The following is a 24,866-nucleotide window of genomic DNA, read 5'->3' as shown; positions in this document are numbered from 1 at the left end:
GCTCTGCACGGCACTGCATACTGTGCCGCTGTGGCGCCTGAATCTACTTCGTTGGCAGCCACAACCTTGGCAGTAGCGCAAGCTGGCTATTCGTGCCACTACACCGCAAACGCACTGAAGCAGAGCTCGAAAATGTTACTCGCAGCACAAGGAGCACCCTGAGGCATTCAGGGGGACATTAATGCTTCCGCATTCAACATTTGTAAGAAGTGCTTCTGTGTTCGTGGAGTCTGTATATCAAAAGTTTAATTTAGGCACAGTAAACAAAAATTTTGAAATGTGATTCTTCCGCACTCAAACAAAAGAGCAAAGCGTTATCTGCGGGCTCAAGGTTTTCCTGTTGAATGTCAACACCCTTGGAACACCAGCAGTCATGGCTACAACTCCCTGAGGAATAAATAGCATCTCCAATGCAGCGAACTGGCTCGAACACAGCAGGGGCCATTCTTCAACATTTTGCAAATTTCACGCTGCTGCAGGATATGAAGTTGTGCAGATTTGTGGCCACAACAATGCTTGGTCCTGGATTCAGTTGAAGAAGACATCCCTTTAAAGAAAACACGCCCCACCCAGCTTCTAACGTGCATTAGAAGTCGGTGAAAAACCATGAATGGAATGGTTATGCTACATACCTGAAAACGCAGTTGCCTACAGTTGGCTGTCTCATATGAAACTGGGGCGTAATCAATGCTAAAGGTCGAAAGCCTCCTGTAATGGCATGGTGACTACAAGGTGGCAGCTGTATTTCAGCAATCGGCAAAAAAAGTGGTGGTGGTGTCTTATAAAATGCGGCTTTCGTGTGTGTTCTTACGATTGAAAATAGGAGCTGCATTCACGATGCTAAGGTTAAAGAATTCAGAATTTATACGGGAAAAGTAGAAGGTGCGTTCAGTATGCAAGTGAATATGCTATTAGTCTCAGGTGTTGTGCTTCCCCACTGAAGCGGGCAGCGGGTTGAGGCAGTTGCCTCAAACACCTTATTTAATTAAGCAGCTGCATTTAGGAACCAGCCGCACCTTCCAGCGCAGTGCCCCTAGCAAGCACGACCTAAACGGCGGCACGGTTCTCATGGCACATAGCACAGTCATCTCCGAGCACCCTGTGGCCTTGCCTTGCTTGCACAAGTGTTTCTGCCCGGGATTTGGCTGTAGTCAGTGGCATGCAGTGTTGGCTGCTGCTGCCAGCATGCTGTTGGACCTGCTAACTCGCAGTCACCCGCTTTTCTTTAGGCATATAAAAAAAGCTACTTGCTTGCCATGTGAAGTATTCAGCCTGCCCCTAGCTGCGCCGGTAGTGCCTTGTGGCTTGCCAGTGGCTGCTGCTGCTGCTTGGGAGTAGGTTGTGACGCTGTCTCTTGCCTGTTCTCTCTTCCTCTCTCTCTCTCCCACTACCCCTTCACTCACTTAGGCCGCCCTCAGTCAGCGGTAAGTGCAAAAGCTCTGTTTGCGTTTCCGTGCATGCTGTATATTTGCACCATGAGGTGGAAGGATTTCCTCTCCCTCTCTCTGGAATATCCTAAAGGGACCCTGCAGCACTTACCACCGACTACTCAGAATCCATTTTGGGGTGAAGTCTATTGTCCCGGCAATCTCCTCCCGCAAGAATGATAAAAATCCATCCAGTATCACCGTAGCTACACAAGATGAAGAATCGCGCATAATCATTCCCTTTCAACTTGACCGTGGAGTACACAATGAAGGCTATGCGCTGTCTCTCTGAGAGTGAACAGCTCGTGACTTTCTCTTTGGTGGCCTTCAATATATCACAGGCCGGGGAGTTTTCTCTTTTTCTCGGCAACGTGGAGGGGTCTATTTCCGAAGTAGGCAGTAATGCCCGCTCACAAGAGAGTGCTCTGACTGGTAGGGCACTTTTGAAGCAATGAACGTTGTGTCAAGTGGCCTGGTTGAAAGTGAAGTATTGAGTCCGTCACTCCAACTCCACTCGCACTCGAAACACACACACAAGAAAGTGCTGAAACTGTACGTACAGGTTCATGCTTAGAAGAGGTTGGTGCACAGCGCCGATGATGGCGGATCATCACTGGAAATGCAAGAAATAAACAACAGCCCATAAGCAACAGCCAATAGGACAGCCACTGCTGTAATGGCGTACCTATTTAAAACTGTGCATAATGAGGGAAATCAAAGAGCGTGCATTGGGTCTTTCACACAGATTCGCGAGCGTACTGCTTTATGTGCACGTGTTCCTGGAAGTGTAATGTAAACGTCGCGTAGGTTTATATGCACTGCTCAAAGCGTTCTGCGAGGTTCCTTTAGGTCATCTAGAGAGATTTGAGTTTGTTTTTTTGTTTGTCTGATTTTGTTTTCCAGCAGTAGTTCTGGCTCCCAGTTACCAATAATTTGCCGGAAATTCAGTTTTTCTTTTCTTTTGATAATGAATGTTTCGGCGTGTTTTCTCGTCATGGTGTACGTGTACTTGTTGTCACGCGATCTCACCTTGCTGATGCAAGGGGTTTGGTAATGGGCGCGGTTTAGTTCCAAGGCTGCTGTGTATGTTGTCAAGGAAATTCCTCCTCCCCGCCCTCTCAACTTGTGCGCTGCATGTCTCTCAGGAAACAGTCCCCTTGATTGTCTTTCACCTTAACCGCTTCTATGCCTTCCTTGCTTACATGGCAGCAATAAACGAGCTCCGCTAAAGATCTTCTGGGAAAACAGCTGGCTTGGTTGTGCTGAGCGCTACCTTGCATGTAGGTTGCATTTTGTGGTCTGTATTTTCCAAAATAATGAGGCAACAGCACTGCCCAAGTTTTTCTTTTGTAATCTAAGAAAAGCCTGTTTCTTTCGAGGGTGCTGTGGAAGCTTTTTTTTTTTTTTTTTTTTTTTTTTTTTTTTTTTTTTTTTTTTTTTTTTAAGTGTAAGCATTACTTACCTCGGTAGGTGGAAAATCTGGCGTTCCTGGCACACAGATCGCACGCAGAATGGCCAGCGGCTCAGAGAACAAAAAACAGGTTAATACTGAGTTGAAAAGAAAGTTGAGTAAGTTTGAGTCTGAAAGGTACTCGAACCAGGGGACTAGGGAATGCAAGGCTACCATGCATTCCAAACACCACCACGGCTCAGCCACTAGCTGACTTGCATTCGACTTGGAAATTTGTTAGCGACGTGCAGCAATGCCTGCACGAGTGATTTGAGCATAGCAATTATAAAAGTGGCGAGTAGGGGAGCGGCAAAGTACGTTCTCTCTCTAAATGTCCTCTTTTCTTGATGACGTGAACACAGGGTGAGATTGAGAGAAACGCACCGAGGGAAAAAGGAGGGCAATAATAAGAGGACATGTCCGGCGATTGGATACTGATGTTTTCACATTCAGCATGTCACAAGTATTGTCGAGGTGACCTTGTAATTTTGTTAATTTATTCCCTGTGCAGATAGATACGTTTAAAAAATGCATGGCTCCCACAGGCAAAAACAAGTCTTTAATCTATCGCTAAAAAATACCAGGGCATTGCTGTTGCCTGTGCTATTTTTAAACGATATGGACCATAAAATGTGGCCGTAGTGCTACGTTGTAGTGGGGAAAAGCACGCAGTTTATTCAAGGAAATTTGTTTAAAGAGGCTTGTTTGCTGTCACAGCACCCTGAGCATGGCAACACGATGAAAAGTTAGTTTGTTATACAGCCTTGATAAGTGGACGGGTGGGGCAAATTAAGTGCATATCTGTTACCACTGCCATTTTCCTTCTATGCCGCATTTTTTTTTTTCTTTTAGTCAAGAGAAAGAACTGTAGGTGCTTCACTGCTCTGGGTGGCACTTGTCTTGTGCTCTCCCCTTCCTCTTAGCCGTATTTCTACGTGCAAACGTCCTTGTGTGAACATCTGTTCTGTGTACAGAGTGCAAATTACAGTTGCATTTTCATCATCATCATCATCAGCCTATCTACGACCACTGCAGGGCAAAGGCCTCTCCCATTATTCTCCAATTACCTCAGTCCTGTGCCAACTGTGACCAATTTATCCCCGCAAACTTCTTGATCTCATCTGCCCATCTAACTTTCTGCCGCCCCCTGCAACGCTTGCCTTCTCTGGAGATCCACTCACTCTGTTACCCTTAATGACCAATGGTTATCTTGCCTTCGCATTACATGCCCTGCCCACGCCAATTTCTTTTTCTTAATTTCTACCAATATGTCCTTAACACGCGTTTGTTCTTTGACCCACTCCGCTCTCTTCTTGTCCCTTAATGTTACACCTATCATCTGAGTTGCGTTTACAGAGCTAGAAAACTGCAACGACGCGTTGTGTAAAGAGTGCGCCCTCCCCCCTTTTCTCTCCCCCTCCAGATCCCACCAGGAAGAGGGCAGGGTCCTCCACCTTTGAGACTGTGCTGGTCTAGTCCGTTAACAACGCGCGCCGCTGCCGTCACCAGCTGCACATCGACCATCGCAGGCGGGCCATGGCCTTCCCCACTTCAAGACGGCGTCAGAGGCGGCTAACTTAAACAAACTCCCTGCTCGCAAAACGCACGAAGTGCTCCTTCATTCGGTGTGTGTGTGTCTTGCCCTCCTCCAAGAAGACCCCTGCATCGCTTCTCCCCATTCCTAGTGTGGTGTTTGGTGCTCAGACTGCTTCATCGGTTGTAGTGCTTCACCCTACGCACTGCCTTTTGCTTCAAGCTGAGACATCGACAATGTGTGCGAGTGTGCTTTTTTTTTTTTTTTTTCTTCTTCCCCTTTTGTCATCCACACCAACCTGCTGCCAGTGAAAAACCTTCAGAAGATGTGTGGTCAGTGGGGTCGTTCTGAGACTCGCTCAGCTCTGAACAAGAATCGTTTTGTTGCTTCAGTGGAGAAGATATTGGAAACGGGCTTCGCGAGACACCGTGGTGACATAAACCTTCCCTCACCGTCTCTCGTTGTGTGGCTCCGGGATCGAAGAAACTGTTGTGCGCGGGTGCGAGTTTGCCAACTTTGAAAAGCGTGTTTCTGCTTGGATCCCCGCAGGGTGGCCCTGGGGAAAAGTGCATCACTGTTTTTAAAACCCGCGGTCTTGAGCAGCAAGCAGAAGCAATGATTCACTGTGATGTTGTGGCGTGCTTGTTTTATGTTATTTTACTTCCTCTAGCAGAGCAATGGATCTTTCTTTGTTTATTTTATTTTCCCTTAAGCAAGTGTGAAATCCTCCTTGACTGAAAGCAGTAAGTGGTTGTACAGAGTATGTCTCGTGCGTGTTTTTAGCGAAGAAAAAACGCGTTATATTTTCCCCTACCACTGAACCGAACACATGCAAGTAGGAATGCATCAATATATATATATATATACATACATATATATATATAAATACAGCGCAATTTTGCAGTCGACGATAACTCAAGGCGGCACAAAGCCTTTCCCTGTACAGTGAGCAGACGAGGCTTTCTGCTTCTTTTTTTGTACAAACTCTCCGAAGCACAGCATTGTGTGCGCTTGAACGTAGCATGTGCAAAGGGTGTAGGCCGTTGTGATTTTTAGCCAGCTGCTGGAGCAAAGTGGCTTTTAACAATACCTCTGCTGCCATTGTGTGTGCTTTTCTCAGTGCAACTGATTTGCAGCTTCTAGTTTGTCTCTAGCTAATGTAAGGTAGGCAACCCTGCTTTGATGGGTCCTGGGTTGTCGTGTATAGCATGGTCTATTTAAAACTACTGATTTTGAAAAATAAAGACAAATTATTGCGTTGCATATGCTACTGAGTGTCGTCTCTTGCATGCTCTTTATAAGTGCACTTGGTGATGTTGGGTGTAAAAATTTATACACACCTAACAAAGTGAGCTGAATGAAGTTTATTTGGAGGTACCTGCTGCAATGGTTTAGGAGGAAGACGTATTGCTAAGGCAGGTTTGCCACTTTGGTAGGGATGAAAAACAAATAACCACGCATGCGTTGCTGTGGCTTGTGTACAAGATCCTCAGGTGATGCAACTCTACTCTGCAGTGCATATCATAGTCGAATATAACAGTCAAATGTAACTAGAATCCGGCTGTTTCGTGCAGTTTTCATGATTGAAGTATCGATGCACTGTTAAGTGAATGTTTGTTGGTAGCTCGAAACAAGTATCTCTGAACCATGAATGTGCCAAAGGATTGTTCTGGGGCTTCAAAGTGATTTTGGGACGTGGTGGTGTTGACAGGCAACTTTATTAAAGCAATTCGCTGCAAGTTACACGCTATCGCAAGCCTGAGTCGAAGATTCCGATTCATGGGGTCTTTTGAGCCGTAGACAAAGTGCTACTGAGGTACTCAGGTTGTCTTGGTTCAGACATAACTCATTTGTGCTAAATCTTTGCAACAAGTGTTAAAGCGAAGCTTTAATAACCTCGTCGAGCGGTTTCGGCGTCACGGGGAATTTGACCTTCATTTGACCGCAGCTGCGCCGTACCCTTGGCAACATATCACGTGACTTGCCAGGCCAAGTTCCGCTGATGTCCGGGTTCGCTAGCCGCTGCCACCGGCTTGGCGCATGCGCTCTCCACAGCTGGGTCGCTGCCTGACCACATGACTCGCTGCACGCATGCGAGCGTGGCCCTGGATGAGAGTGAGGCTGGGCCGTCTTCTCTGAGCGTTTGCGTCGGAGGTGGAGGCTTTGAGCCGTCGTCGGCAAGCGGTGCCTGACCACTCAACGGATATCCCCCGGCGAGCTGCTTCCTTGGAAGGTCCGGAAGCTAACTTCCGAGACTGAGGAAGAGTGAGCCGTTCGACTCAGAAAACATAGACAAAACCAGGCCTTGGATGAATAGTATAATGATTACAGCTAAATCGAAGCAGACTTAGCCAAGCTTTTTCTTTGCATATCCAGGGTTAATTGAGCTAAACCGCAGTCGTTCTCTTTTTTTTTTTTTTTTTTTTTTTTTAATGGAACGAAAGTCTAGACACTCGGCACATTTTTCAACCGTATTGGTGTCGTTGACATACCAAGCCTTGGCATTTCCATGGAGACCCGATGATGAAAGGATTACGGGTGTGACTGAACACAAAAGTAATGAGCCATTACAGAAGGGCATAGAAAAACCGTCTTGGAGTTAATGATGAGCTCCTAGCAGTCGCAACATTTGCAAACTTAGCGAAGCAGTTATTGAGTGGGACAATCTTGATGTGCAGTGGTACTGCTGTGAACAATAAGAGTTATCTTCACATGGACATGTATCTCAGAAACGCAGTTTGGCAGATTATCTGCAAATGGAAAAGTGGTGGCCCGAGGACCCAACCATTGAGGAATGCATGGTGACTTGCCGAAAAACGTGATGCTTTTAGAGCTTCATTGTTTGCATCACCTGAAAGGCTTGTTTGCCTAGTTTATCACACTCTCACACCATTACTAGCATAGGTAAAATTTTGAAAAGCAGGATTGTATGTACTGCGCTTCAGGAACAAGGCAATAGGCTTAGGAAAAGACTGGCTTATGTGCTGTACTGCAAAAGAGGGCAGCGCAGGCCAGTTGGTACATAATGCTTTGAGCCGTCTTCAGCAGGCAACGTCTGACCACCCAGCGGATATAGCTTGGTGAGCAGCTTTACTAGGGAGGGTCCGGAATGCCAAGCACACGAAGCCTTCCGTCAACAACGCATTTTCTTAAGAACTACCGCCAGTACGAACATGCTTTCTGTCTGCACTGATGACAGTGGAAGCGGGAGGGGTTGTTCTGCAGTTGGTAATGCTTCAGAGAACTCGAGTGCTCTTCATGCCAGTTCTGTGTGGAGAGTAAAAGGACGTAAAGGAAGAGGAGCCCAGGAATTTCCCCATGAGGCAGAAGTTACCAGGTATTCCGTACGGTGGGAAGCGCAAAAAATGGCCATGGAAAAGGAACTAAGGACAGGGGCTACTTCCAGCATCAAAGCAAGCCAGAGTGTACGTATTTATGTGGTTTCTTGCCCCTGTGTGCAGATCGTCACAGGGTGGGTAAAACGACGTGTTCGTGCGCGACAACGTACTCCTACTAAACAGGCATCTGCAAGCTGCTTCCCGTCTACGAAGAACCATAATGCGAGTGCCTGTAGTCACGGCCGCCTCCTCAGCTGCGGCAAACTACGTAGGCCCTTCATGGTCTAGGCACTCCAATGACTGCGTGTGATACCTCATTTGAACGGAACGAATGCAGAGCTCGCAGTATTTACTCCTACTGGCTGGTCATGCAACCTTCTTTGTAATAAGCAAAATTCCCACTTGGCACATGTTTGTGCGCTCATATGCTATCTCAGGTCGTTATTAGCGCCCATACTGCGCCCATCACATCACTGTCTGATGAATACACAAGCAACTTATCCTTGTCAGCAACAATATAGAGCCAATATCTACCTTCACACAAGTGCGTCGACATGCTGTCGCTGCAGCAGACGGCGCAGGAAGCCGCTTCCTCAGCATTGTTCACTATGCATCTTAGGATTGCACCCCGGCGCTCCGTTGACTCTCTCGGTGCGTAACAGGGCCACCAAAAATTGCTCCACAACGGTGCGCCCCGGTTTATCGAGGACAGACTCGGGTGCGCACCAGTGCAGTTTTTCGAGGATGCTATAAAAATGGACTTATAAGTGAATCAACTCTATGTTAGCATTCAAGTGGTGTAATCATGTGGAGCTAGATGGTAGCACTACCATTGCACAGTCGCGGCTGAATTGCCAATGCCCATCGGCTGCAACTACCCGCACATATGCTCTTGCACATAATGCACGTAAGAAATCTTGCATCTTTTCTTCCCTGTTCGATAGCCCTTAATTGTTAGGCCTGTATTTAGGCTTAACGTTACATGACCTGGGGCGGTATTCTCGTAACTGTCCCTTTTGAAAACGTCCCTTTTGCGTCCCTTTCACCGTGACGTACTTCCGGTTAAGCAGTCAGCGTTGGCAGTAGGTTTGCCGCGCTTGCGCTACGTCACTTCCGGTTGTTTGCTTTTGGCCAATCAGGGCTCGCCAAAAGGGACACTTTTGAAAGGGACGCAAAAGGGACAAAACTCGAGAATACCGCCCCTGAATGTCTAACCTAACGAAGTGCCAGGTAGTGGGACTCATTGTACTTCAAGAAAGGGGTGGGTACGGGCTGGCACTATATATGACTTCAAAGCGTGACGTTAGGCCTAACGCCGGGCTGTCGCATTCCCACAGCCCCACTCCATCCCCCTGCCTCAGCCTGACGCGCGCCTGCATTTGAAGTCAATGGGGCGCATACCCATACTTGCAGCCACATGATGCGTCGCATACAATGGGGACTTAGGCAGGCACATACCAGCATTCGTGGCCAGTGGGAATTGGAGGACAGGTTCATGTATTTACTGATCTTGCCAATTGGACATTAAAAGTGAGGCTTGCAGAGGAGGGTAGCAGGCGAGGAGGAGGACTTGCTGCTCATTGGCTGACACTGGTGTAGAGAAAAAATATTCTATCCCATCTTCTGACCTCTTCACCTAGGACTATTTGGGCCATAAAATAACCGCCATCACAACCTTCAACTGGCACTGCCACTGCGGAAGAAATCGCCACCGCATTCGCTGTCACCACTACCCAAGATACCCTCGTCGTACTTTTAATGACTCGCAAGCTGCCTTTGCGCTGCTGGCCGTATCGTTTCCTTCACCCTCTGAGTCCCTGCCCATTTCTCCCGACCTCCATGTCATATTGACCCCAGAGCACGTGTCCCTCCCTGGAGTGAAATGAACGGCATGGTTCATGTGACCATCCATGAGCGTATATACTTATAAGGTATAATACCCACCTGACATTCCCCATCCTTAAGATTCACCGCCATTACTGGAGGAGGACCTATATCTATTCCCCGGACATGTGCGTACTGTCGTACCCTACCACCACCCCACGACAATTAAACTGAATAAATAGAGGCTACGACGTATAACCCCAATCAAATTATGCACCTCACGGAACCCTGCTTCACACTGTCCACCTTCCTGGCCGGCCCTTCTAAATTCCGCTCCCAACGCTGAACACTCTACCACATGATTTGTGAATGCTTCCTTCAAGGGACGAATTTTGCCGAAAGAAACACTAAACCTCGCTTAAGCGCTGCCGGGAAAACGATTTGGAAGGGGTTCGAACCCCCAACCTCCCCCGTATGGCTGTGTTCCTATTTCCTTACCCCTCCCCTTACTCCCATCCCGGCTCAGACCCTTCAACAGTAAGGCAAGGCCCACGACCAGCTCCGACTGGTCAAATGACCGGCCAGGGACTTCTTGGACTAAGGACAGTTACCGCTCCATAGGCCCTGCCAATCAAAACTCTTGGTTATCACACAGTTTATTCCTCCTTCTCGTGGAAGAACGCAACAAGAAGCTAGTGCAGGAACGCCAGGGTTTATCAACTGATTGTTGGCTGTATGAGTACCTTTGCAGGATGTGTTCTAAAAAGGCGGTGAGCGACATAGGCGGAAATGCCCCCTTGATTGAGACACATTTGGGATCACAGAGATATTGTTACGGTGCAGCCTTCCTTGGCGAAGTGCTGAAGCCCCCGCTATGACGAGTGACGGCATGAGGCCACTCGTGGAGGACGAGAAAGACGACGATCGGTGTGGCGCCTGGCAGGAGCGAAAACGGTCATCTGCTATCTCCGATTTCCCCCTTTTGTAAATAGCGTAAATACAGTTCATTCTAACCGCGTCTACCCGGTCTCAGTATCCTTTCAGATACGCAGCACAACTTGCTATCAGGTTTTTTGTTGTCAAATGCAGTAAATGGAGCGGTTTTTGTGAGCGACACGACAAGGCGTAACTCAGCAGTTCACAGCTGGTCGCTGACGCCCACTCTACATAGTACACTGCCGCTGGGCCCCTCCCATCGCTGCTGCTCGATTTTTGTCAGCCAGAAGCAGCCAACGAGAGAGCGTCAGCGACGGAGGGGCCCGGCGACAGCTATTATGTACTGCCATGGCCTCCTTTCCATGGTAGTGTGGGCGGCAGCTGGTCGCTGCCGCCCGCACCACTATTCCACTGTAAACTATTGCGGTACGCTTGTCGAGTCGCTCACAAAAAACCGCTCCACGTGTTTACCTTCTAACACGCCATGGTACGAAAGTCAGCAATCGTCGAACGAGTTTTCATCACTGAAGTGAAAAAGGAACTTTTTGAATTGCGCGCCAAAGGCTGCGTCTCCGTGGCTGCGTCGTAAATGAACTAGCCTCCGAAGTGGGGAAACTTCTTTTGTTGCTATTGAAATTGCCGTAGAATTATTAACTTGGGTGTAACCAGTCTGCAAGCGCAACAGGTTGTTTGTGGCCGCTAGCACCGCAGCTGCCGCACCAGCGCTCGGGGGGCTGTAGCCGCGAGCCGTGCTGCCTAAGCAGGCTGCTGGCAGGCTGCCAGGCCGGGGGTAGCACCGTAGCCTGGCGACGACGTTGGTGTGTTGTGCGCGAAACTGTGATGTGCGTGTAGATTAGAACAGCGAGAACATGTCGTCGTCTTCTGCCAAGTACGCCAAGCTCGAGCAGGAGTACCAGAAGCTGGTGAGCGAGGTGAGTGAACGGCGCTAGTCCGTCCGAGCATAAATTCTCTCACGCAGCTGCGGCTGTCACAGCCGGCACAGATGAACGATATGGCACGCTCCGGTCGATTGCACGAGCGAAAAATGTGTTTTCTGCCGGGATCTTCGAGTATACACGAAATTAAGCTACACACCTTCGATCGCATGGCTTGAACGGGTGCGGCTTAGCCACACTGCGCGCGGACAGGATATTTGTGAAGCATATGTCCGTGCAGTTAATTAAAACACACATTAAATCGCCTGCGGGATAAAACGTTGCCCCTAAAGGTCACGCATAAACTGGCGCAGGCTTAGCATATTGCGGGGTGCAGCTGCGTCCGTTAAATGCTCGAATGCGCTCAGGCCGGCGAGCTGCGCGTTTTTTACTGTGTACGCCGCAAGTGGCGCGCGCGGCATTGCGTTCTGTGGCATTGCTAGTTGTGCAGAGAAACCCGCTTTAAAGGAAATTGCGTGGGAGTGAGAAGGAGGGGATGGATGACTTAGGGGGCTTGATGAATGGGAAAAAGAAGGAAATGGAAAGTCGTAATGATGGAATGGACGGTTTAAGGTCATGTGAATCGTCCAATGCTCGTGAGGTCGCAGATCACTTTTTTTTTACTGATAGTAAAAAAAAAAAGAACCTTACCTTCAGCACTTGCTCATGTTGAAGCTCTGCAAAGCGGTCTCATTTTATGGCGTTTTTTTTTTCAATACTTAATTGTTTTGGCTAACATACTTTCATTTTTAGTCCCTAATGGAGTTCACTGTGGATCGTGCCATTCCTGCAATGCCTGTCGCGAGTCTCTTGAGCGTCCATCTGTCATGGACTACACATCGTTCTACAAATGTGAAAGTGTCGCTGGGAAATCTGAAATTTAGGGCACCTTAGTGTGGCCGTCTCACATTTCTTTCACAAATAGGAATCTTCAGTCGACCGACATACGAGGGCCACTAGAAAAGCTTTGTGCTGTTGGCTCTGCCCCCCATGGATTTCTTTAAAGAGCTCGTCACAGCACATCTTCAGTTGTTGGAATGATCAACAGTGATCAATGCCCAACAGTGCGGGAAAAGCTGGCAGCTTTTCCCGCATTGTTGGGCAGGGACAAAACAAGGCCACACTTAAGACTGCTTACATGCAAGATTGCCAAAGCATCACATTTTATTTGGAGCTATGCGATCTGGTATATATATCGACTGGAGGTCATGTACCTTATATGTAGGGTTGTTCATTTTTGCGTTAAACCCGATTTTTGCGCCCCGAACATGGTCCAGGAGAATCGGCTTAAACCCAATTTCTCCCCGAATGGACCCTTTCAAAGTAGCGATCCGCACAATTGTGGGCTGAAGGCCCGCTGTCATTAACCAGTACTTGCTGGACGCAAGCCCTACAAACACAAATTTCAAACTCATTGAGTGTTGGCGTGACTCTACTGCTCGCTACCCCAGGCTGGCAATGCTGCAGTGACATTGTTGTGCCTCGCTAATGGAAGCTGTGATGTCGAGAGAACTTGCTCTCGGATGAGGTATACGTTCATCGATAGAAGAGGTCTCGAATGGAGACTGACATGTTGCGATTGCAGATGATAGTGTATGTAAACAAGGATGTGTAAAAAAAAATTGATGACAAGCTTTTTGTGAATAAAATGTTCAATTTCTCAAAAGTTATCGATGCTATTTACTGTCACAATTACTGATTCATTCCCAAACAAATGCCAATTTCGAGAGTATTTGCTAGAAAACCGCAATGTCCCCACGGTTGCCAGCTTGAAACAAACACCAATTTTAACGTTTTAGAGAAGCTCGTCGCACCTGCTGATAAAACAAACTGAGTGTATTACATAGCACATTTGTAGATTTAACCCGGAAAAAAAAAAAAACCGAATTTCGGAATGCTTTTACAAAAAAACCCAATTTTACAAAAAAAAACAAGAAATTGGCCACCATAGTTAAGGCCTCGGTGTATGAAATCGCAAGCCGTTACGTTAGTCGCTTCATTGCCGGGGATGGCGGCGTGTCCAGGAACCCAGATGATTCGGATGTCAGGGGTCGTCGAGCAGTTTTTGAGGATGGGTAGGGCTAGCTGATAGAAAGGTGCAGCCAATCTGGTAGCTTCGACAAGCTGTCTGCGAGTTGGTGAGAATAATGACTGGTTTAGGGCAAGAAGTGGCAGCGAGGGCAGTAGCTATTTCTTCGGCGACATCGGTTTAGGTTGTGGTAGCAGTAGACGAGACTTGGTGCGGTGTCTGCTGTGCTAAAGCTAGCGGTTGCCTAGCCTCTTCATTGTAAAAAGTGTGAATACACTTTACATGGCATCTTCGCCTCATATCAGCATTTAAAGATGTGCCATCGTAGTCTTGGGTCTCCAAGCTCTCGCATGCATTGGGGAAAGTGGGGTGAGGGTGATGTCATGTTTAGCCACGCTCTTCTCCCAGGTGTGTCCGTGCACCACCACCTGTAACACTGAGCCGAAAATAGCGTAGCAGTCTCCTGCTTGCTTGCCAGCCCTACAGCATGCTCTTGGATGGGCACGGTCTGCTGGACATTGGCCTTGTGGAAATTATACGAAACGATTTGCAGTAATGCCCTAAGGTGGGACATCTGCTGGTGCGTGCCACACCACGGATGAGCGACCTAACTAGGCATGCCTAGTGTTCCCACTGGAAAATGGGTGATGGAACAAAGTCCAGTAAAGTACGTTGTTGGGCTAGTTGGTCGATCATTATTAACAGATGTATAGCGCAAAAAAGACGAAGGACAAAGAATGCACGAGGACGAAACGCTAACTTGCAACTACTGGTTTATTGAAAGAAGAACACATTTATAACAACAGCGTACATGATAACAGACAACCTACGCGACACATATCAGAAACAAGAAAAAAATTTGATACCCTACTACACAATCTTATCGCCCCCTTCCCGAGCCACGGGCTTCCAAATAAGCAATCTCTTTTGCCGATAAAGCAATTGATGCTCGACTAATGCATCCGTCTCTGGCTTTGTGGATTTCCAGCACTTCCACTATTTTCCTGGTCGTTTGGTTCTTGCTTTTGAACAAAATCTTGCACTCTGAAAACAAAGGCACGCATCCACAATCGCGACAGTGCTGCCCAATGTGGCCCTGTTTCTACCACACGTTATAGTTGTGCTTTCTCACCCTGCAGTTTATGCATCGACCGGTTTGGCCTATGTATTGCTTGCCACACCGAGTCGGAAAGGAGTACACCACGCCTTCTGCGCATGGTACGAACTGGTTTTCGTGCTTTATCGAGCACCCTTTCGGTTTTTGGCCAACTGGATTCGTCTGTTTGCAGAGCCGCGATAGCTTATTTGGCACGGTGAACAGAACGTCGACCTTTGCGCGCTTCCCAGTCTTTTTAATGTTATGGGATATCCTGTGCAAATATGGTATTGCCACTCTCTTAGCACGTGGTTCGTCAGCGTTTTGTGCGTGCCCTTGGTTTTTAGCATCATGTTTAAGTTTTGCGGCCAACCCTTCATCCACTGAGATAAGTAAAGGTTTTGGATACCCCAAGGCAGAGAGACGTTCCTCTTGCTTAGTAAAACTTTTATCGTGTGAGCGCATGATTTTTCTAGAGCGTTGCTGAAGCACAGCCGCACAATACCTCTATTAACAATCTTCGAATGCGCAGAGTTAAATGGTAAAAGGACCTTGGTTCGTACAGCCAGCAAACATGGTGTTGGTAAAAACGGATCCTCAGATCTAGAAATTCTATACTGTTTTCTTGGGAAACTCGTGCGTTAAAGTAAGAGGGCTAAGATATTGACTAAGAACTGATAAAATGGTATTGAAAAATCTTTCAACTTGCCCGTCGGCTGCGTCAATCAGTACTAAAAAGTCGTCGACATATCTAAAAACATTAACAATTTGAGGATCACCCAAGTCTTTGGACATAGCGTTGCCACACGATCCAAGGTACAGATCGCTAATGACAGGGGCAATGCAAGAACCTATACAAATGCCTTTTCTTTGCAGGTAGGTGCCATGGTCCCATTCCGCGTAGGTGCTAATAAGATAGACATCTAACAGTTCTAAAAAACCAGCTACACTGATCCCAGAGGCATTTTGGAAGGCAACATCGCCATACCTGTCAATGGCATCTTCAACACAACGAATATGCCATTTTTTTTTTATTTGGAAGCCCGTGGCTCGGGAAGGGGGCGATAAGATTGTGTAGTGGGGTATCAAATTTTTTCTTGTTTTTGATATGTGTCGCGTAGGTTGTCTGTTATCATGTACGCTGTTGTTATAAATGTGTGTGCTTCTTTCAATAAACCAGTAGTTGCAAGTTAGCGCTTCGTCCTCGTGCATTCTTTGTCCTTCGTCTTTTTTGCGCTATACATCTGTTAATAGTGATGGAACAGGCAATGCTACAGGCACCGTCTGTTCGTGAAGCAGCACTGTGGCTTGGTTTCTATGGCTCATTCCACTTTTGTTGTGAGAGATGTGTGCACCAAGGTTTGCATTCATCCGATCAGCTGCTACCGGGCATAGATGCTGCTGATGAGGAAAGGGTGGAAAAGACACTGGGTGCCTAGGGTACACTGGGAGTGGCATTGAGGTGTTTCTCAAGTTTTATTTCTCCGTGGCACACACACACACATGCATGTCCAGTGCAAGAAAAATTTCACCAAGCAGTTACTAGATGTAGGTGACGTCCCAGAAATGACCCGGGACGGGACCACATGGGGTTGTGTGGGGGGTGAGATGGAACAACTCACAGCGATGCTGGTGATTGTTGAGGTATGCCCCAAGAGTTGCCTCTTCCTGCTGCAATTTAATGTAGCAAACACAAACCCTTGTGAGGTTACAAGCGCAACACGTCTCCACATTTCGTGGTGCGTGTGGTAAGTGCAGCCCGGTTAACGCAGTCAGGCGAGTGAACATGTGCCCCGACCACCATCGCAGGTGGGGGTCCTGCGGTGCCGCCTGGAGAGCAAGTCGGAGGCCCTGGTGATCCTGACCCGTGACCTGGAGCAGTGCCAGAGCGAGCGGGACCAGTTCAAGCTCATGGCCGACCAGCTGAGAGAGCGGCACGGGGAGCTGCGCAGGCGCCTCCAGGCGTGGGTGCGTCTCTCTCTTCCTTTCTCTCTCTGTCTCTCCCTCACCTCTGCCACCCGAGACGTGCACTGTGGGCTGTGGGGGAGACTAGCTACACTTGAGCCTGATGATCCTGCCTGAACTGTCTGAGGGGGCGCTCTCGGCACATCGTCGATTTGTTGTTCAGACACCCAGGCTGTTTAGTGCTAGGCGGCGCACCTTGTAAAATCGCGCCCTGTTGTGTGTGAAGCCTCTCAGTGGAGGTCACAGAAAAAAAGAAGGGAAGGGAATGTATCACTGGGTGACAGTCTAGTCGAGAGTGACAGTGGGTGGTACGGCAGACGGGAGTGTTGTAAATGCATTGTCTGCTGCTGGGCTTCAGTTCAAATTTGTCTCTATATCGAGCACAGCAGCTGCTTAGGAGCTACTTGAAGCAGCTGGATCAGTGACTGGGCGTATGGTGGCCGATTGAATTTGAGCCCTCTAACATCCTCAGTGGAAAAAGGCACGCATATCCCAGGGGTGCCAACTTTGGTGGAAGTCTGAGATGATTGGTTTGTTACATCTGACGCGAAATGTTTCGCCAGTTCTCCACCCGTCTTTCAACCTCAAATTAGCGCAACAAATTTGTTTTCGGCAGTACCTCTGTTTGTGACAAGCTTCGACTCATTTCTTCATCTTGGAAGTATGAATGAATTTGAATTTTACTGGCGCAGCAGCATCTTGGAAGTAATGCTAAGACACTACCCCAGCAGGTTCTAACATTTTTTTCGCCCACATTAATGTTCCCATTGCCCCCCCCCTCCCATTTCCGACCCCAGGGTCAGTGCCACTGCGCACGGCCTGAAAATGCCCACAGATCTTTCTTTGTATCTGCATTTGCCCTTGATTTGTTTGTACACCCCCATGCTGACATCTCTGTACTATTTTGGATTTTGTGCATCATTTGCACGGGCCGTTAAAAGCGCACCAGAGGAGACACCTTGTCAAACAGGTTTCATCACGATCCATATCGGAGGGAATTTGTGAAGGGGTCTTGCTGCAAGTCATGTCTGAGAAATGATTGCTGCATAGTGCAGCTATGCACTATGCAGCATAGTGCATAAGCGCTTCGTGTTGTGTTTCTTCCTTCGTCGTCGTTTTCAAGTAGCGCTTTTACAATCATGAACCTGTACCAACAAGCCCAACTGGCAGTTCTTCTATAGTGAAGCTAAATTGACCAGTGTGGTGATGGCAACTCCTAACTTTGTTTTGTGGAAGCATCTCTTTCCTTCCTCTCTGTTGAATTCAAAGCAGCAGTTATTTTGTGAGTAATACACGAAGGCGAGCTAGTATAACAGTATGCCTGACACAGACCAAGCATCCCTGAAGCTACCATAGCAGGTTGAGGGGGAACATCCATGGTATTATGGAATGTGCGAAGTGAAGTTTGACATCCACCTCAAAGCAGCCATACGGCTACAAAGGAAAGCTATACAGCTTTGTCAGAAACTTTGCAGTTGAGGAAAAATCCTGGACCAGGACGAATTTTTCCTCAACTGCAAAGTTTCTGACAAAGCTGTATAGCTTTCCTTTGTAGCCGTACGGCTGCATTTAGGTGGATGTCAAACTTTACCTCCCAGAAACTTATTCCTCCTTGGGGATTTCCCCTAAATCTGGTCATTTGGCATATTGGAATATGGCCAATTATGTACGTACTTTGACAAGATTCAGATAGGAATGCCACACGGACAGTAACCTGCATACTATTTGATTTTGATACACTGTACAAAACGAAGGGCAGAGGAGAAGTGGAAGAAATAGCCTGTTGCTTTTGTAGAGTGGTGCCCCTTGGCAAAGTTTGTCCTTGCTCTCATGTGCTTGTTGTATTTATACGAGTTGAGTGCATTTGTTTGCCCTTTGCTTATTGCAACATTGCACACATTGATCTAAAATGCTTATCGGAGCATTTGTTGCGCTTTTCTTGTCAGTTTGCAGCATGTACGTGTGAATTGATTTGATTTGATTGTAGGGTTTAATGCGCCAACGCAACGCAGGCGATGAGGTGCACCTTAGTGGAGGCCTCCGGATTAATTTTGACCACCTGGGGATCTTTAAAGGGGCCATGTGGACAAAATAGAAATTTGTTTTATTCGAAAGATTTCGTGTTTTATGGTGCCCCTAGTGCTGGTCCCGCAGCAAATGATGCCGTATTCACTGACAAATTAATCAATTTAGGTTAAAATTTTGATTACGCCACCAAATCGTGTGTTTTTGGAATGTCAGCAATGAAGTCATAAGTGCACATACAGTGGAATCTCGGTGATACGAATTCGGTTGATACGAATTTCGTTGTGATACGAATTTTCAAAATTCCCCGGCCAAAATGCATTGTACGCAATGTAAAAAAATTCGGATGATCCGTTCGCATTTATCACCCGGTGCGGGTGATACGAACACGCGAGCCGCGAGCAGATGACTGCGGCGTGGACGGGAGGCGGGAGTGTTTGTGCGGCCGTGTGGCCTTGGTCGCACGCAGGCACAAAATCATTAAGCGTGAACTGCATGGAGCGTTTTCTGCTCACGAAAACGCGCCGCGCAAGCCACAGGCGCGCTGACGCCACCGCGAATACCACCCGCATGCGGCGCGCGGCGCGGTAAGCCGCGGCAACATGGCGGCGTCAACGGCCGCGAAGTAGGGCGGGTGGCTCGACCGACCGCTTCTGACCGCTCTTTAAAGAACAAAAGAAGTTGCTTATGAATTAAGGGAGCTGATGAGTCTGAAAACGACACTGTAAAGCATCGTCCGCGCGGCTAGGGAAAGCGCCTATCAAATATCCGCCACCGTGGTAAGCCTAAACATCTCCGGCGGAGCCAGCGGGCTGTCCGGAGCGCTTTCAAACTGCCGCCATGAAGAGCGTGCCTCCCCGTTGGCGCAAGTCGGCAGGCTCCTCCCACTGCCGCGCGCGTCGCGCGTCATTTTACGAGCGATGTAAAATCTGACATGGGGGCGAAATCGTCAGCGCGGGCGTCAAAAGAACGCGCGCGCAAACGCCGACGCGCCCGAATGGCATGCGGTTCAGGCTTGAGTTCGTGTGCGCGCGTCGCGTCGGCGATGAGCGCGCGTTCTTTTGACGCCCGCGCTGACAATTCAGCCCGGCACCCAGGCGCCAGCCTCTGCCTCGGTTACCGCTAACTGCATTGGGAGGAGCCTCACGACTTGCGCCAATAGGGAGACGCGCGCCTCAGGCTGGGCCACCTCCGCGGTGGAGATTTGGCGTAGATGACATTTTATAGTGCTTCTCCCATACTGTCAGCTCCTTTCCCGCATGAGCAATTTAATTTACACATTGAGCTCCGTTTTAACAAAAGGTTAGAAGCGGTTGCTGAAGCTACCTGCACCTCTTCGCGGCAAGAGCCGACGCCATATTGCCGCCGCCTGTCGCATGCGCAGCACATTTCCATTTTTTCTCGTTTTCTGATGATACGAATTTTCGGGTGATACGAATATTTTTGCCGCCCCTTGAGATTCGTATGACCGAGATTCCACTGTATTCAAAAGAACTTCCACTGCGTCATTCGGCTCTGCAGCCTTGCTTGCCGTCAGTACTTCCAGATGGCGCTACCATACGCATCCACAGACTGTTGTCCGCTGTTGTTCTGGTTTTGACTGTATTTGCACCTGACTTGTTTTTGTTACTGTAGAAAGCAATCATTTCGTGAAACATGGGGTATCCTTGACAAACAGGGTCACGTATGACAAAAACTTAGCTTACACGAATCGGCCCGTGTCGTGTAAGACAACTCCAAAGTGGCAGACTGCTGTGCAGCTAAAACAAGCATAGTGTGCCCAGTACCAGCAGCAGTGCGCATCAGTACTTATATGCTTACGTGTATTTTTGTAACTTTTATTGTTTTCCGCACCATTCTTACTGCTGTAAAATGAATATGCATTTCATTTAAGCGCAAATAGCTCACTCGGCAAGCCTATAGGCCGTGCCTAATTTGCGTTTGCTTTTGCCGGCCTTAGCCAGTCGCACAGCTGGGCTTATGACATCATAGGTTCTGTTGCGGGAAATGAGCTAGTGGGTCGCATGGCCATTCCCTTTTTTCCTAATTATGTAGCTTATTTGAGCGAAGTGTGCGTTAAAAGTGGTATCAGTACGATTCTAACGAGGCAATCTTTCAAATGAACCAAACTTGTGTTTTGTCTGCATGGCCCCTTTAATGTGCGCCGAAATCTCATACGCATGGGCGTTTTTGCTTTTCGCCTCCATCAGACAGCATCGTCAAAAGGCTTTCACTTTGGTCTGCATGTCTTTCTGTCTGTCTATCCCTCAATTCAGCTGCCCAGCCAGAAAAGAGAATTCTTGACGAGTAGATCGGCAAAGGTGTTCCGAACTACTAAATCTGCAGCATACTTTATACTTGCCAACGTTGTTTAGCAAAAAGTAAACATTAGGCATATTTGAGGTGAGAGATCAATACGCGAGTTAAATTTGCAGTGTTCTTTTTAAGTACTAAAAGTGCATGGCTGTTTGATTTTTGCTTCAGCAAATAAAAAAAAATACACCTTGAAAACTGTTTTGACCCCAAATGCAAAAAAGTGCCCGTGGCATCTCCCCATGGCAGTGTTCCAAGTTCAAAAGTAACAAAAGGTACCTGTAGATGGCGTGAGCACTGAACGCGGCAAAATTGACTTGACTTGATCAAACCGTCACCGCGTTAATCGGGAGAGGAGCGGGACAAGAGGGGAAGAGTGTGACAGCTAGGTGATGGAGAGAAGAGGCATTTATGTGGCAGGGCCACGGCGTTTGCTACAAAATGAGCAGATATGCGGCCTTTTTTTGTTTTGTTGTTGTCTGAGCTGTGTAACTAAACCTGTGTTTTAGAAGATTGCCTGGTCATGGATGTCGCCAGAGAAGAGGAAGGTGTTAAAATTAAGCCATCCATCGTTTTCCTATGCACAATGCAGGGTCCGACAGTGGCAAGTGTGTACGATGCCAGGAATCTCAAGGGCCAGGCAGAGAAGGTGAGATTTTCGTGTATACGATTCCGAGCAACATTCAGAACATTGCTGGGATGTACTGTGCTGCAACAGGTGCGTGTGTCTTCTAGCCATGGAAGTCAATTGTGCAGCGCACTGTCGTTGCTATGAGAACTGTAGTTTCTCTACTCCTTATGTGATTGTGTGCGCACTGTCAGCAAGCCCCGTAGGCAATAGGAAGTGGGGGTGTATAAATATTTGAAACTTCCGACTATCGTAGTACTGTTATGAGTCATTACAGTAAGCAATACCAGTTTGAATCAAACAATAGTATTCAAGACCACTGAATATATGCAAAGTATTTCAAAGTTTAGAAGTATATTCAATGGAAAGTTGATTCAATGAATCCGCACACACGAACTTCAGCCTACCTGAAAATATCGTCTTGCTTAAAACGCGCAAAACATGCCCTTTGCAATGAGATCTAAGGGAGCAGCCCCAAGCAGCTTGTTCAGCCTGTAAAGTATTCGCCCCAAAATTTCATTTCCTTCTTTGCGCGTGTTGTTTTATATGCTGCTATGCCGTACGGTGCCTGACCTGTTGCCCACATTCCTGGGAGCCAGTAATAAATTTCTCCTGTGCATCCGCGCAAGGCTGTCATAAGTGCGTAGCATGTTGTTGCACACCATCTCACTGGCACGCCAATCAAGGTTTTCTCCACGTGACCCAAGAGGTAGCAAACCCCCGCCATGGTGTTAGTAGTGGAAGTTTTTCAGGCACAGTAATGTGTGTGTACCATAGAGTTTTGTACTACAGAGAAACCTGTTCTAGGCAAGCCGTGCTTCAGCAAACATGCCGTCGTGTACCGTCGAGGAGCATTCTATTGTTATCTGGCATGGCTCGCCAACAAGCTCAAAAGTTGCTCGTAGCTGCAAAAAAAAGGAACAACATTATTGTCAAATATTTATTGTCAAACTATTTATGAAACAGTTGTTTCATAAATAGAAAAGTAACCCTCCAGAAGATTTTTTGTCCAGGATATTTGAGAAGAATCATGCAAGACGGACAAGGAAACGAAATCTCATTCTTTTTTTATTGATTTTGGCTTCAGCAGTGAAAAGAAGCCACGTGGCAAGCCAAGCCAAGTAAAAGATGAATGGTTCTAGCTTCCATGGTGGCACCCACGACAGCACGAAATTGCAGTGACAGATTTCCCCTTTGTATATATTAGTACCTATGAATCTTTATGGTGTGTACATCCTACCCCTTGTAAAGAGACCCTGGACGTTTCTCTCCCTCTCATGGAGCAGAGCCTGGCACAGCTGTTGTGTGACCTGAAAGAGCAGAACCGACGGTTGCAGTCGGACAACCAGGCGCTCACCGACAAGCTCCGTGAGGCCCTTGAGGACTCCAAGGTGACTCCTCCTCCTCCTGCTCATTTTACAGCGGTAGCTGTTAAAGGAAGGCATTCCTGCCTGAGCATGGCGCCGTGGCTAAAAACTCGCCGCTCTCTATTCTCGCTTCTGCACGTCCGCATAGAGTGTGAGAGCATGTCTTCTCCTTGGTGGTGCATTTCCTGAAGGGTGCATGCACAACTGGTGGTTATAGGGTAGCATTGGCAGTCAAGGTTTGTGGACTGTGCTTTCACACGTGTAACCCATCCCTGTGTACAGCTCGCACCCTGATGTAGTGCCAGCAGAAGAAAAAAGAAAATAACAATGTCCCCACATATTGCCTGCACAATCACTTGCTTTTAACAACGAAGCTGTTGTAGCTGGCTAGAGTGTGTGGTGTGTAATTTTTAAAGGAGCCATGAAGAGAAAATGCAAGTTGGTTTTATTCGAAAGATTTCTTGTTTTATAGTGCCCCCAGCGCTTGTCCGGATACAAACGGTGCTTTATTCACTGAGAAATTAAACAATTTAGGTTAAAATTTTGATTTTCCCGCTCAATCGTGCGTTTTCGTGGTCCCAAGTGACATCACAGGAACCGACAGCTCTGCAGCCTAGAATACCTTCATTCACGCATCCGCCGTACAGGGTAGAGACACGTATACGCTGGCGCCGCCATTTTCGGTTGCTCGCTCGCCGCCGAAGCAAGTCATTGTGTCAAAACCGCGCTAAAATTATCGCCGCAACGTGGTTTACTGAAGAAGTTTAAATCATATTGTCTGTTTCGCGTTGCTAGGTCTCGTGGGAAACGAAAAGAATAACGCGTTGAGCCCGTTGGCCCAATTGCGGCGGCATGGGACCGTTCAAAGGTTGTCTCCACCCTGTACAGCGGTGTTGGTTTGTTCCCGCGTTTCTTTACGTTCCGTAACCTAGATGGCGCCACCATACCGTGGCAAGCGTTTGGTTTGTTTTTGACCGCATTTAAACCTGGCTTGTTTTTGTTCTGGGAGAAAATATTCGTTCCCTGAAACAGTGCTCGCTCGACAAATGGGGTCACGTAAGACACCGTTGCTTGCGTGAATCGGCCAGTGTCGTCTGAGACAACCCCAAGCCCCGTAGTGCTGTGCAGCTAAACCAAGCATGCTGTGCGCAGTACGAACAGCAGTACGCACCAGTACTTCTATGTTTACATGTGCTTTCGTAACTTCCACTGTTTGTCCCATCATTCTTATTGCTTTGTAAAGAATGTGCCCTAAATTTAAGCGCAAATCGCTCGTTCGTCTAGTTTGTAAGCTCTACCTAATTGGCGTCTGCTTCTGCCAGCCTCCGGCAATCGCAGAGCTTAGCTCATGTGACATCATAGGTTCTGTTGCGGGAAATGAGCTGGTGGGTCGCATGACCATTCCCGTTTTTCCTAATTATGTAGCTTATTTGAGCGAAGTTTGCGTTATAAGTGGTGTCAGTATGATTCTAACGAGACAATCTTTTGAATGAACCAAACTTGTGTTTTCTCTTCATGGCTCCTTTAACGCGTTAAAAATACCAAGAAACTGCTGAGCACCCGTGAGCGTATGCCTCATGGCGACCACAAGGAACACGACATCAATGCATGTGATGATGACTACTATTGGCACAGTGAAAAGCGATGGCAGAACATGTGAATAAACAATTTCAAACTTGTACAAATGCGTGGTGATGTGCCCTTCAATGCTCACGTAGAAAAAAAGAAACCCTGCAGCTTCGCTATGGTTCAAGCTTTGCGCGACTTAGTGCAAGCTGTGCCAGTTTCTTTTGTGAAAGGGAACATTAAAATTCCAATTAAATTCACACAGTGCAATGACTGCACACTCGTGTAAAGAATTGAACCATAATTCGTCACTGCGATTATTTCTTCATGCCTGCATGAAGACAGCCTTCATGCACAGGAGACAGAGCTTCATACTAATATGTACAGTCTTTGTCAAAATTTTGTGGGCCAAGCCGGAAACGTGCAGGCCGCA

The 24,866-nt window shown here is 47.6% G+C and overlaps 2 protein-coding genes across 3 annotated transcripts in view; both read left to right on the top strand.

Moving 5' to 3' along the window:
- Atg9 (autophagy-related protein 9) overlaps positions 1–4,441 on the top strand; it is a 46,913-nt gene extending 42,472 nt beyond the window's left edge. Inside the window, exon 18 of the mRNA XM_077698212.1 lies at positions 4,301–4,441. Coding sequence (XP_077554338.1) covers position 4,301 — 1 coding nt within the window. The 3' untranslated portion in view covers positions 4,302–4,441. The remainder of the gene's footprint in view (positions 1–4,300) is intronic.
- A 6,800-nt stretch (positions 4,442–11,241) lies between these two features.
- LOC144169176 (coiled-coil domain-containing protein 149-like) overlaps positions 11,242–24,866 on the top strand; it is a 37,675-nt gene continuing 24,050 nt past the window's right edge. For both annotated transcript variants that reach the window (XM_077698211.1, XM_077698210.1), the window contains exons 1-4: positions 11,242–11,441; positions 16,379–16,537; positions 21,465–21,521; positions 22,787–22,891. In XM_077698211.1, the coding sequence (XP_077554337.1) occupies positions 11,379–11,441; positions 16,379–16,537; positions 21,465–21,521; positions 22,787–22,891 (384 nt within the window). In that variant the 5' untranslated portion in view covers positions 11,242–11,378. The remainder of the gene's footprint in view (positions 11,442–16,378; positions 16,538–21,464; positions 21,522–22,786; positions 22,892–24,866) is intronic.

This window comes from Haemaphysalis longicornis, unplaced genomic scaffold, assembly GCF_048455015.1.
Source record: "Haemaphysalis longicornis isolate Haplotype H1 unplaced genomic scaffold, Haemaphysalis longicornis Haplotype H1 scaffold_2, whole genome shotgun sequence".
In the NCBI taxonomy this organism is placed as follows: Eukaryota; Metazoa; Arthropoda; class Arachnida; order Ixodida; family Ixodidae; genus Haemaphysalis; species Haemaphysalis longicornis.
This window is presented reverse-complemented; position numbering and strand designations above follow the sequence as displayed.